The following is a 12,736-nucleotide window of genomic DNA, read 5'->3' on the forward strand; positions in this document are numbered from 1 at the left end:
TGGTGGAATCTAGGCTCACTGCAAACTCCACCTCCCAGGTTCAAGTGATTCTCCTCCCTCAGCCTCCCAAGTAGCTGTGATTACAGGTGCCCACCACCACACCCAGCTAATTTTTGCATTTTAATACAGATGGGGTTTTACCATGTTGGCCAGACTGGTCTTGAACTCCTGACCTCAAGTGATCCGCCCACCTCTGCTTCCCAAAGTGCTGGGATTACAGCTGTGAGCCACCATGCCTTGAACCCGGGAGGTGGAGGTTGCAGTGAGCCAAGATGATGCCATTGCACTCCAGCCTGAGCCAAACTCTGTCTCAAAAAAAAAAGTCACCTGGTAAAATTTGTATACAGAAGCTTATGCTTCCCCATGGTGAGATTATGTTGTCAGAGTATGACACACAATGGTAATGATGTCATAAATGCCTAGAACACTCTGAACCACATAAATTCTGTAGTTACCTTGAGAATTAGTAGACGAATCATTTGAACCAAGTTGCGGACATGAATCTTGTTATTTGTGTCCTACTTCTGTCCATTTGGACAAATAATTGTATGACTACAAACCAAACGAATGGATCTTCTACTACAGGTAGGTGCCTAACCTTAAAACTTGTAAATTATGATCTGTTATAGTATACATTAAAGTATTTAATTAGAAAAGCCAGCTGTATTTAAGAAATCTGCTGTTACTTTGCTGTTGCTTTTAGCAGTGTTAACATTAGTAGGTCTTCAAGAATTTCTAATACAACAGCTGATATTTCTACTTCTGTGTAAAAAACTTAAGCAAAATATAAGCGTCAAGATGACAGACTTATGGTCCTCCTTTACCACCCTTACCCACTCAATATACCAACCCGTCCCCACCAAACTAGCTAATACTATATAAATGAATCTGTCAAGGGACTTAACATATAGTAGGGGTTTTTTGTGTTTTGTTTTTTGTTTTTTGGGTTTTTTAATTTAAGTTCTGGGATACATGTGCAGAATGTGCAGGTTTGTTACATATGTATACATGTGCCATGGTGGTTTGCTACACCTATCAGCCCGTCATCTAGGTTTTAAGCCCTGCATGCATTAGGCATTTGTCCTAATCCTCTCCCTTCCCTTGCCCCCCACCCCCACAGCAGGCCCAGTGTGTGATGTTCCCCTCCTTGTGTCCATGTGTTCTCATTGTTCAACTGCCACTTATGAGTGAGAACATGAAGAGTTTGGTTTTCTGTTCCTCTGTTAGTTTGCTGAGAATGATGGTTTCCAGTTTCACCCATGTCCCTGCAGAGGACATGAACTCATTCCTTTTTATGGCTGCATAGTATTCCATGGTGTATATGTGCCACATTTCCTTAATCCAGTCTATCATTGATGGGCATTTGGGTTGGTTCCAGGTCTTTGCTATTGTAAATAGTGCTGCAGCAAACATACATGTGTATGCGTCTTTACAGTAGAATGATTTATAATCCTTTGGGTATATACCCAGTAATGGGATTGCTGGGTCAAATGGTATTTCTGGTTCTAGATCCTAGAGGAATCGCCACACTGTCTTCCACAATGGTTGAACTAATTTACACTCCAATCAACAGTGTAAAAGCGTTCCTATTTCTCCTCCCTTCATCAGCATCTGCTATTTCCAGACTTTTTAATGATCACCATTTTAACTAGCATGAGATGGTATCTCATTGTGGTTTTGATTTGCATTTCTCTAATGACCAGTGATGATGAACTTTTTTTCATATGTTCGTTGACCCCATAAATGTCTTCTTTTGAGAGGTGTCTGTTCATATCCTTCGCCAACTTTTTGATGGGGTCATTTGCTTTTTCTTGTAAATTTGTTTAAGTTCCTTGTAGATTCTGGATATTAGCCCTCTGTCAGATGGATAAATTGCAAAAATTTTCTCCCATTCTGTAGGTTGCCTATTCACTCTGATGATAGTTTATTTTGCTGTGCAGAAGCTCTTTAGTTTAATTAGATCCCATTTGTCAATTTTGGCTTTTGTTGCCATTGCTTTTGGTGTTTGAGTCATGAAGTCTTTGCCCATGCCTATGTCCTGAATAGTATTGCCTAGGTTTTCTTCTAGGGTTTTTATGGTTTTAGGTTTTACATTTAAGTCTTTAATCCATCTTGAGTTAATTTTTGAATAAGGTGTAAAAAAGGGATCCAGTTTTTGTTTTCTGCATATGGCTAGCCAGTTTTGCCAGCATGATTTATTAAATAGGGAATCCTTTCCCCATTGTTTTTGTCAGGTTTGTCAAAGATCAGATGGTTTTAAATGTGTGGTGTCATTTCTGAGGCCTCTGTTTTGTTCTTTTGGTCTGTATGTCTGTTTTGGTACCAGCACCATACTGTTTTGGTTACTGTAACCTCGTAGTACAGTTTGAAGTAAGGTAGAGTGATGCATCCAGCTTTGTTCTTTTTGCTTAGGATTGTCTTTGCTCTACAGACTCTTTTTTGGTTCCATATGAAATTTAAAGTAGTTTTTTCTAATTCTGGGAAGAAAGTCAGTGGTAGCTTGATGGGAATAGCATTGAATCTATAAATTACTTCAGGCAGTATGGGCATTTTCACGATATTGATTCTTCCTATCCATGAGTGTGGAATGTTTTTCCATTTGTTTGTGACCTCTCTTATTTCCTTGAGCAGTGGTTTGTAGTTCTCCTTGAAGAGTTCCTTTACATCCCTTGTAAGTTGTATTCCTAGGTATTTAATTCTCTTTGTAGCAATTATGAATGGGAGTTCACTCATTATTTGACTCTCTGCTTATCTATTATTGGTGTATATGAATCCTTGTGATTTTTGCAAATTGATTTTGTATCCTGAGACTTTGCTGAATTTGCTTATCAGCTTAAGGATATTTTGGGCTGAGATGATGGGATTTTCTAAAATACAATTACATCATCTGCAAACAGAGACAATTTGACTTCCTCTCTTTCTATCTGAATACCCTTTATTTCTTTCTCTTGCCCGATTGCCCTGGCCAGAACTTCCAATACTATGTTGAATAGGAGTGGTGAGAGGGCATCCTTGTCTTGTGCAGGTTTTCAAAGGAAATGCTTCCAGCTTTTGCCCATTCAGTATGATATTGGCTATGGGTTTGTCATAAATAGCTCTTATTATTTTGAGTTATGTTCCATCAATACCTAGTTTATTGAGAGTTTTTAGCATGAAGGGGTGTTGAATTTTATCAAAGGCCTTTGCTGTATCTATTGAGATAATCATGTGGTTTTTGTAATTGGTTCTGTTTATGTGATAGATTACATTTATTGATTTGCGTATGTTGAACCAGCCTTGCATCCCAGGGATGAAGCCAACTTGATCATGGTGGATAAGCTATTTGATGTGCTGCTGGATTCAGTTTGCCAGTATTTTATTGAGGATTTTCACATCGATGTTCATCAAGGATATTGGCCTGAATTTTTCTTTTTTTGTTGTGTCTCTGCCAGGTTTTCATATCAGGATGATGCTGGTCTCATAAAACGAGTTAAGGAGGAGTCCCTCTTTTTCTATTGTTTAAAATAGTTTCAGAAGAAATGGTACCAGCTCCTATTTGTATCTCTGGTAGAATTTGGCTGTGAATTGTCTGGTCCTGGGCTTTTTTTGGTTGGTAGGCTATTAATTACTGCCTCAATTTCAGAACTTGTTATTGGTCTATTCAGGGACTTGACTTCTTCCTAGTTTAGTCTTGGGAGAATGTGTGTGTCCAGGAATTTTTCCATTTCTTCTAGATTTTCTAGTTTATTTGTGTAAAGGTGTTTATACTATTATCTGATGGTAGTTTGTATTTCTGTGGGATCAGTGGTGATATCCCCTTTATTATTTTTTATTGTGTCTATTTGATTCTTCTCTCTTTTCTTCTTTATTAGTCTGGCTAGTGGTCTATTTTATTAATATTTTCAATAAACCAGCTCCTGGATTCATTGATTTTCTTTTTGAAGGGTTTTTTGTGTGTCTATCTCCTTCAGTTCTGCTTTGATCTTAGTTATTTCTTGTCTTCTGCTGGCTTTTGAATTTGTTTGCTCTTGCTTCTCTAGTTTTTTTCATTGTGATATTAGGGTGTCAGTTTCAGATCTTTCCTGCTTTCTGATGTGGGCATTTAGTGCTATAAATTTCCCACTTAACACTGTATTAGCTGTGTCCCAGAGATTCTGGTACATTGTCTCTTTGATCTCACAGTTTCAAAGAACTTCTTTATTTCTGACTTAATTTTGTTATGTACATTCAGGAGCAGGTTGTTCAGTTTCCATGTAGTTGTGTGGTTTTGAGTGAGTTTCTTAATCCTGAGTTCTAATTTGATTGCACCATGATCTGAAAGACTGTTTGTTATGATTTCTGTTCTTTTGCATTTGCTAAGGAGTGTTTTACTTCCAATCACGTGGTTGGTTTTAGAATAAGTGCTATGTGGTGCTGAGAAGAATGTATATTCTGTTGATTTGGGTTGGAGAGTTCTATTAGGTCCACTTGGTCCAGAGCTGAGTTCAAGTTGTGAATATCCTTGTTAATTTTCTGTCTCCTTGATCTGTCTAATATTGACAGTGGGATGTTAAAGTTTCCCACTATTACTGTGTGGGAGTGTAAATGTCTTTGTAGGTGTCTAAGAGTTTGTTGTATGAATCTGAGTGCTTCTGTATTGGGTGCTTATCTATTTAGGATACTTAGCTCTTCTTGTTGCATTGATACCTTTACCCTTATGTAATGCCCTTCTTTGTCTTTTTTGATCTTTGTTGGTTTAAAGTTCATTTTTTCAGAGGCTAGGATTGCAACCCTTGCTTTTTTTGGCTTTCTACTCACTTGGTAAATATTCCTCCATCCCTCTATTTTGAGCCTATGTGTGTCTTTCCACGTGTGATGGGTCTCCTGAATACAGCATACTGATGAGTCTTGACTCTTTATCCAATTTGCCAGTCTATGTCTTTTAATTGGAGTATTTAGTTCATTTACATTGAAGGTTAATATTATTATGTGTGAATTTGATCCTGTCATTATGATGCTAACTGGTTATTTTCCACATTAGTTGATGCAGTTTCTTCACAGTGTCATTGATCTTTATATTTTGGTGTGTTTTTGCAGTGACTGGTACTGATTTTTGCTTTCCATATTTAGTGCTTCCTTCAGGAGCTCTTGTAAGGCAGGCCTGGTGGTGACAAAAATCCCTCAGTATTTGACAAATATTTTGACAAAAGACAAAAATCCTTTCTTGTCTAGAAAGGATTTTATTTCTCCTTCATTTATGAAACTTAGTTTGGCCGATATAAAATTCTGAGTTGAAAATTCTTTTCCCTAAGAATGTTGAATATTGGCCCCCACTCTCTTCTGGCTTGTAGAGCTTCTGCAGAGAGATCCTCTGTTAGTCTGATGGGCTTCCCTTTGTAGGTAATCTGACCTTTCTCTCTGGCTGTGCTTAACATTTTTTCCTTCGTTTCAACCTTGGAGAATCTGATGATTATGTGTCTTGGGGTTGCTCTTCTCCAGGAATATCTTAGTAGTGTTCTTTGTATATTCTGAATTTGAAAGTTGGCCTGTCTCGCTAGGTTGGGGAAGTTCTCCTGGATAATATCCTGAAGTGTGTTTTCCAACTTGGTTCCATTCTCCCTGTCACTTTCAGGTACACCAATCAATCATAGGTTTGGTCTTTTCACATAGTCCCATATTTCTTGGAGGCTTTGTTCATTTTGTTTTTTATTCTTTTTTCTCTAATCATGTCTTCACACCTTATTTCAGTAAGTTGATCTTCAATCTCTGATATCCTTTTTTCTGCTTGATTGATTTGGCTATTGATACTTGTATATGCATCTGAAGTTCTCATACTGTGTTTTTCACCTCCATCAGGTCATTTATGTTCTTCTCTAAATGGGTTACTCTAGTTAGCCATTTCTGTAATCTTTTATCAATGTTCTTAACTTCCTTGCATTTGGTTAGAACGTGCTTCTTTAGCTCAGAGGAGTTTGTTATTACCCACCTTCTGAAGTCTACTTCTGTCAATTCATCAAACTCATTCTTTGTCCAGTTTTGTGCCCTTGCTGCAGAGGAGTTGTGATCATTTGGAGGAGAAAATACATTCTGGTTTTTGGAATTTTCAGCATTTTGGGACTGGGTTTTCCTCATCTTCGTGGATTTATCTGTCTTTGATCTTTGAGGCTAATGACCTTTGGATGGGGTTTTTGTGTGGGGGTCCTTTTTGATGTTGATGTTACTGCTTTCTGTTTTTAGTTTTTCTTCTAACAGTCAGGCCCCTCTTCTGCAGGTCTGCTGCAGCTTGCTGGAGGTCCACTCCAGACCCTATTTGCCTGGGTATCATCAGTGGAGGCTGCAGAACAGTAAAGATTGCTGCCTGCTCCTTCCTCTGGAATCTTTGTCCCAGAGGGGCACAAGCCTGATGCCAGCCAGAGCTCTCCTGTATGAGGTGTCTGTCGACCCCTGCTGGCAGGTCTCTCCATCCAGGAGGCACGGGGGTCAGGAACCCACTTGAGGAGGCAGTCTGTCTCTTAGCAGAGCTTGAGTGCTGTGCTGGAAGAATCCTCCTTGTCAGAATCCACTGCTCTCTTCAGAGCCGGCAGGCAGGAACGTTTAAATCCACTGCAACTGCACCCACAGCCACCCATTCTCCCAGGTGCTCTGTCCCAGGGAAGTGGGAGTTTTATCTGTAAGCCTCTGACTGGGGCTGTTGCGTTTCTTTCAGAGATACCTTGCCCAGTGAGGAGGAACCTAGAGAGGCAGTCTGGCCACAGTTGCTTTGCAGCACTGTGGTGAGTTCCACCCAGTCCGAACTTCCTGGCCTCCTTAGCACTGTCAGGGGGAAAACTGCCTACTGAAGCCTCAGTAATGGTGGACACCCCTCCCACCACCAAGCTCCATCATCCCAGGTCTACTTCAGACTGCTGTGCTGGCATCAAGAATTTCAAGCCAGTGAATCTTAGCTTGCTGGGCTCCATGGGAGTCGGATCTGCTGAGTGAGACCACATGGCTCCCTGGCTTCAACCCCCTTTCCAGGAGAGTGAACGGTTCTGTCTCACTGGGCTTCCAGGTGCCACTCGGGGGAAAAACAACAACAACGACAACAACAAAACTGCTACATTTAGCTCTGTGTCTGTGCAAATAGCCACCCAGTTTTGTGCTTGAAACCCAGGGCCCTGGTGTTGTAGGGACACGAGAGAATCTCCTGGTCTGTGGATTGCCAAAACCATGGGAAAAGCGTAGTATCTGGGCTAGATAATACAGTCCCTCACGGCTTCCTTTGGCTGGGGGAGGGAGTCCCCTGGCTCCTTGCACTTCCCGGGTGAGGCAACGCCCCACCCTGCTTCTGCTCACCCTCCTTGGGCTACACCCATTGTAGTCCCAATGAGATGAACTGGGTACCCCTAAGCAGTCCCAGTGAGATGAACCGGGTACCTCAGTTGGAAATGCAGAAACCACCCGCCTTCTGCCTTGGTCTCGCTGGGAGCTGCAGACCAGAGCTGTTCCTATGTGGTCATCTTGCCAGATCTCCAGCATATAGTAGGTTTTTAACAAGGGTTTGTTTTTGTCACATCTCTTTTCAATTACACACATTCACACACACATTGACGCTCAAGTACACTTATACATGCAAGACATACACACACAGATTCAAAAACCTGGGTAATGTGATAAGCAAGCCAAGATTCAGGGATAACCCAGGTAATGGTATGGATTAGTCAGTGATGCCTCCCAGATTTAGCTTCTAGACTGGCTGGATCCATGAGGTAAAAACATAATAGTGGTACAATTAATCAGGTTTAAAAAATAATTGATGAAGAAATGTTATTTCGATCTACACTATCAAACCACTATCAATGTAAAAAAAAAAAAAAAAACTTGGTTACCTAACACCTTCTCTGATTATACAATCTCTTTGCAGGAGATAAACCTGTTGAATCAATGCAGACAAAATTGAACTACCTTAGAAGAAATCTACTTATTTTAGTCGGTATTATCATCATGGTTTTTGTCTTTATCTGTTTTTGTTATCTCCATTATAACTGTTTGAGTGATGATGCATCCAAAGCAGGAATGTAAGTTTTACTCCTTTGAATTAAGAGTGCAAGGTGTGTGTGTGTGTGTGTGTGTACATATAGTGGAGGTTTCATTGTTCAGGTTACTTAATATTAACTTTAGACTTCTGAAGAGCTACCAACCTTTTGTAGGTGAATATTTTCACTTAAATTATATCAACTCTTAAATATTCTCTAGTACATTATTAACTTTAGTCAAAGTGTCTCTTGTTCAGGATTCAGCTGAACTCCAGGATATTAATTGCATTATAAATTCAATATAGGAAAAGAGGGCATGAATATCCAAATAAGAGTGGGAGAATGAAGAGAAAGAGAGAGGGAATTGGGTCTCTGTTTTTCTTTCTTTTTTTTTTTTTTTTTTTTTTTTTGAGACAGAGTCTCGCTCTGTCGCCTAGGCTGGAGTGCAGTGGCCAGATCTCAGCTCACTACAAGCTCCGCCTCCCGGGTTCCCGCCATTCTCCTGCCTCAGCCTCCCGAGTAGCTGGGACTACAGGCGCCCGCCACCTCGCCCGGCTAGTATTTTGTATTTTTTAGTAGAGACGGAGTTTCACCGTGTTAGCCAGGATGGTCTTGATCTCCTGACCTCGTGATCCGCCCGTCTCGGCCTCCCAAAGTGCTGGGATTACAGGCTTGAGCCACCACGCCCGGCTGGGTCTCTGTTTTTCAAAGACAATAAAACATTTTGGATAATCTACCATTTTAAGATTTAATCGCACGAAAAAATTATTCACTGTTGTTACTCTCATGATCTCAATGCCTGCCTTTTATATACTAGTTCCCTAAAAATATTCCATTCCAAAGACTGGTGACTAAAATGTGGTACCAGTACTGTATTCTTTAGTTTCAGAGGAATGTTATGATTTGAAATATGCACAGATAACTTGGTGTTGTAAATATGATACAAAACAATGACTTTTTCTATAGTTTTTTTCTTGTGATACATTATCAATTTGTGACTTTTTAATAAAAAGTTTAATTCTGAAATAAGTGAGGTTCATTCTCTCTCTCTCTCTCTGTGTGTGTGTGTGTGTGTTTCTCTCTTTTTACAGTAGATTTGAAACAACTTTGTGTAATTCTATATGTGGATTATACAGTTATCTAATGTGGTTAAATAGTAAAATGCTCTTAAGAAAAAGCATACGGGAGGCTGAGGCAGGAGAATGGCGTGAACCCGGGAGGCGGAGCTTGCAGTGAGCTGAGATCCGGCCACTGCACTCCAGCCTGGGCAATAGAGCGAGACTCCGTGTCAAAAAAAAAAAAAAAAAAGAAAAAGAAAAAGCATTAAACAAGAGTTCATATTTATAACCTTAGTTGTGGCTTTCACCACTCTCCAATTCTGTTTTTGTGGTTTTGTTTGTTTGTTTGTTTTTGAGACAGAGTCTCACTCTGTCACCCAGGCTGGAGTGCAATGGCATCATCTTGGCTCACTGCAACCTCCGCCTCCCAGGTTCAAGCGATTCTCCTGCCTCAGCCTCCCGAGTAGCTGGGGACTACAGGCGTGCACCACCACACCAGGCTAATTTTTATATTTTTAGTAGAGATGGAGTTTCACCATGTTGGCCAGCCTGGTCCCGAACTCTTGGCCTCAAGTGATCTGCCCACCTTGGCCTCCCAAAGTGTGGGATTACAGGTGTGAACCACCATGCCCAGCCATCACACTCCAATTCTTACTGTGTTCAGTTTTCATATTAAAGTCCCAAAAAGACCACAGGTCTAAGCTGACAGTACCATATGTTCTCTGATAATAATAACAGGTGTCTTTTGTTTTAAATCATATACTCCAAATTTTCTATACTTTCAGGGTCAAGAAAAAAGGTATAGCAGCCAAGTCATCCAAAACATCATGCAATGAAGCCAAGACAGCCAGTCAATGCAGTCCTGAAACACAACCCATGCTATCCACTGTAGACAAGTTATCTGATTCCTCAAGTCCAGAAAGGTCATCCACACCATCCAGTACAGAAAAATTAATCAGGCCCTCAAGTCTACAAAAGCCATCCATACCAAACAGCGCAGGAAAGTTAACTAGGCCATCAAAGCCAAAAAGGTCATCCAGGTCATCACGCTCAAAAAAATTATGCAAGTCATCTCACCTGGAAAAGGCACATAGAACAGGCAGTCCAGAAAAATCACGTAAGCTAGACTATGCGTGTAATCTAGCCAGTTCAGATAAGCCAGTCAGGCCACCTCGGCTATCCAAGCCACTTTGTTCATCTCATCCACAAAATGAAATGTCACCATCCGAGCCATTCAGTCTAAAGGAATTGGCTAAGCCTCCCAAACATTTTAATCCAAAAAGGTCAGTGAGTCGAGGCAGGGCAGCCTTATTATCCAACTCTAAAGTAGCCGAAACTTGTCAATCCTACAAGAAAAAACATCTTGTTTCCAAAACTTATAAGCCTTTGGTCAATGATATTTCTGAGGCAAAGGAGAAAAACACTCAAAACCTATATGTTTCAAGCAAAGTCAAGTCCTCTCCCAGGTCCTTTCGTGAGTTACATTCCAGGAACAATGCATACGATGATCACGTGAATGACAGTGATATGATGAGTTATTACAGTGAGGATGACAGTGATAAAGATATAATCATTACGTGCGACAGAGGGTACAATCAAGTCACCTCTGAAGTAACCCTAAATGATTAGGAGCTCAACAAAAATAAAATCCAAGTGTGAAAGAGCAAACTTATACCAACTATTTTATGCTCATCATCCCTTAAGAAACCAGCAGAGGGAAAAATCACTATCAAGATCAGTCCAATCTGTCTTGGAGGCAATTTATTTTAAAAATATCAATAAAATACATGACATAAATTACTATTGTAATTATTATTTCATTTTAGGGGGCACAAGGATCTTTTGATGTCTCTTACTTAGACCTGGTCACTTGGATAAGAACCATAAACATACACTCATACAAACCTAGAAAGAAATTGCAAGATGGGGCCTGGTGTGGTGGCTCACGCCTGTAATCCTAGCACTCTGGGAGGCTGAGGCAGGCAGATCACCTGAGGTCAGAAGTTCGAGACCAGCCTGGCCAACATGGCAAAATCTCGTCTCTACTAAAATTACAAAAATTAGTCAGGCGTGGTGGCGGGTGTCTGTAATCCCAGCTACTCGAGAGGCTGAGGCAGGAGAATCGCTTGAGTCCAGGAGGCGGAGGTTGCAGTGAGCCGAGATTGAGCAGCTGCCCTCCAGCCTGGGTAACAGAGCAAAACTCCATCTCAAAAGAAAAAAAAAAAAAGAAATTGCAATATGGGTACCCTAGACTTCCTTCCCTAGAATTAGCTCTCAACTGAAGTCTCAATCCAATTACTTTTTAATGTTTATGTGCAGTCCTCACAGTTTCATGACAGAAAAAAGACTCTTTCTGTCATGCCCAGTGCTTGTTGGAAATAGCTCTGTGCTATGGACTAAATGTTTGTGTTCCCCGCAAATTGATGTGTTGACACCTAATCCCCTATGTGATGGTATCAGGAGGTGGAGGTTTTGGGAGGTAGTTAGGTCATGTGAGTACCCTTCAGCCCTATATAAGGGTACTAATCCTTTATAAGGGGCTGAAGAGACTAGAGTTCACCCCTTCCACAATGTGAGGACACAGTGAAAAGACCCCACTTACACATCATAGAGTCAGCCCTCACTGAATATTCTGGTGCCTTGATCTGAACTTCCTAACCTCCAGAATTGTGAGCAATAAATTTTGGTTGTTTATAAGCCACCCAGTTGATGGTATTTTACTATAGCAGCCTGGATAGACTAAAACATTCTGTTCGCTTGGTTCTGGCTGAGTTGGGGAAATTCCTGATAACCACTTGTTGTTGTTGTTGCTGTTTGTTTGTTTGTTTTTGAGACAAAGTCTCACTCTGTCGCCCAGGCTGGAGTACAGTGGCATGACCTCGGCTCACTGCAACCTCTCCCTCCTAGGTTCAAGTGATTCTCCTGCCTCAGCTTCCCAAGTAGCTGGGACTACAGGCATGCACCACCATGCCTGGCTAATTTTTGTATTTTTAGTAGAGATGGGGTTTCACCATGTTGCCCAGGCTGGCCTCGAACTCCTGACCTCAAGTGATCCGCCTGCCTTGGCCTCCCAAACTGCTGGGATTACAGGCACGAGCCACAGTGCCTGGCCTTCCTGATAACTACTTTTAACACCATTGCCTCTGGTGGCTATTACCTAAAGTGAAGATCCAGCCTGTGGCACCCACACTTGGAGCACCATAACATTAGTCTAAGTTTTCTAAATTTCGAACTCTCAACAAGGCTTTTCATTGTTTTTGTTACTCTTCAAAATGGTAAAAGAGTTTGCCCTGCATGCAGTCTCCAAAGGTCTCAGTTGGTGGTCTACTCGTCCACACATTTGTCCTACATGGCACCTCTCCACTCTGAATCAGAAGGGCTGGGAAGCCAGAGGAGAATCTTGGAGTTATATCCTCTAAGTTTCCTATTGATGAAATGTTATCCTTCCCTTCTTCCAAGGGCATTGTTGAGAAAATCAGGCAAAGTCCTGTATTCCCAGCCTATATTCTAGCAGAGTACAACTTGTCCCCTACAACATCCAGCAGGCAGAATTTAAATGCCACTAGCAAGCATATATTGGATATGTATTATTCTTCAGGTACTGTACTAGTCCCTTTATATTTCACAGGTCCTAAATTCACCCTCAAGTTTGCTGATACACCACAAGGACTCATAAAACTCAATACTCATGGCTAAGGTTTTGTT

General features: G+C 41.0%; 1 protein-coding gene across 1 annotated transcript; it reads left to right on the top strand.

The window, feature by feature from the left end:
* Positions 1–450: 450 nt before the first annotated feature.
* Positions 451–10,828, top strand: CXHXorf66 (chromosome X CXorf66 homolog). The gene is made up of 3 exons (XM_011740851.2): positions 451–585; positions 7,862–8,015; positions 9,817–10,828. Exons 1-3 carry the CDS (start codon positions 498–500, stop codon positions 10,658–10,660), a joined length of 1,086 nt encoding a protein of 361 aa, XP_011739153.1. The 5' UTR covers positions 451–497; the 3' UTR covers positions 10,661–10,828.
* Positions 10,829–12,736: the final 1,908 nt, after the last annotated feature.

This window comes from Macaca nemestrina, chromosome X (genome assembly GCF_043159975.1).
Source record: "Macaca nemestrina isolate mMacNem1 chromosome X, mMacNem.hap1, whole genome shotgun sequence".
Taxonomy (NCBI): Eukaryota; Metazoa; Chordata; class Mammalia; order Primates; family Cercopithecidae; genus Macaca; species Macaca nemestrina.

What these genes read in the sequence shown, in the direction of transcription:
- CXHXorf66 (XM_011740851.2), top strand. Translation starts at nt 498, where the DNA reads ATGAATCTTGTTATTTGTGTCCTACTTCTGTCCATTTGGACAAATAAT. An exon ending in GAATGGATCTTCTACTACAG is followed by an intron (nt 586 to 7,861) that starts GTAGGTGCCTAA and finishes ATCTCTTTGCAG; the next exon opens with GAGATAAACCTGTTGAATCA. An exon ending in GATGCATCCAAAGCAGGAAT is followed by an intron (nt 8,016 to 9,816) that starts GTAAGTTTTACT and finishes CTATACTTTCAG; the next exon opens with GGTCAAGAAAAAAGGTATAG.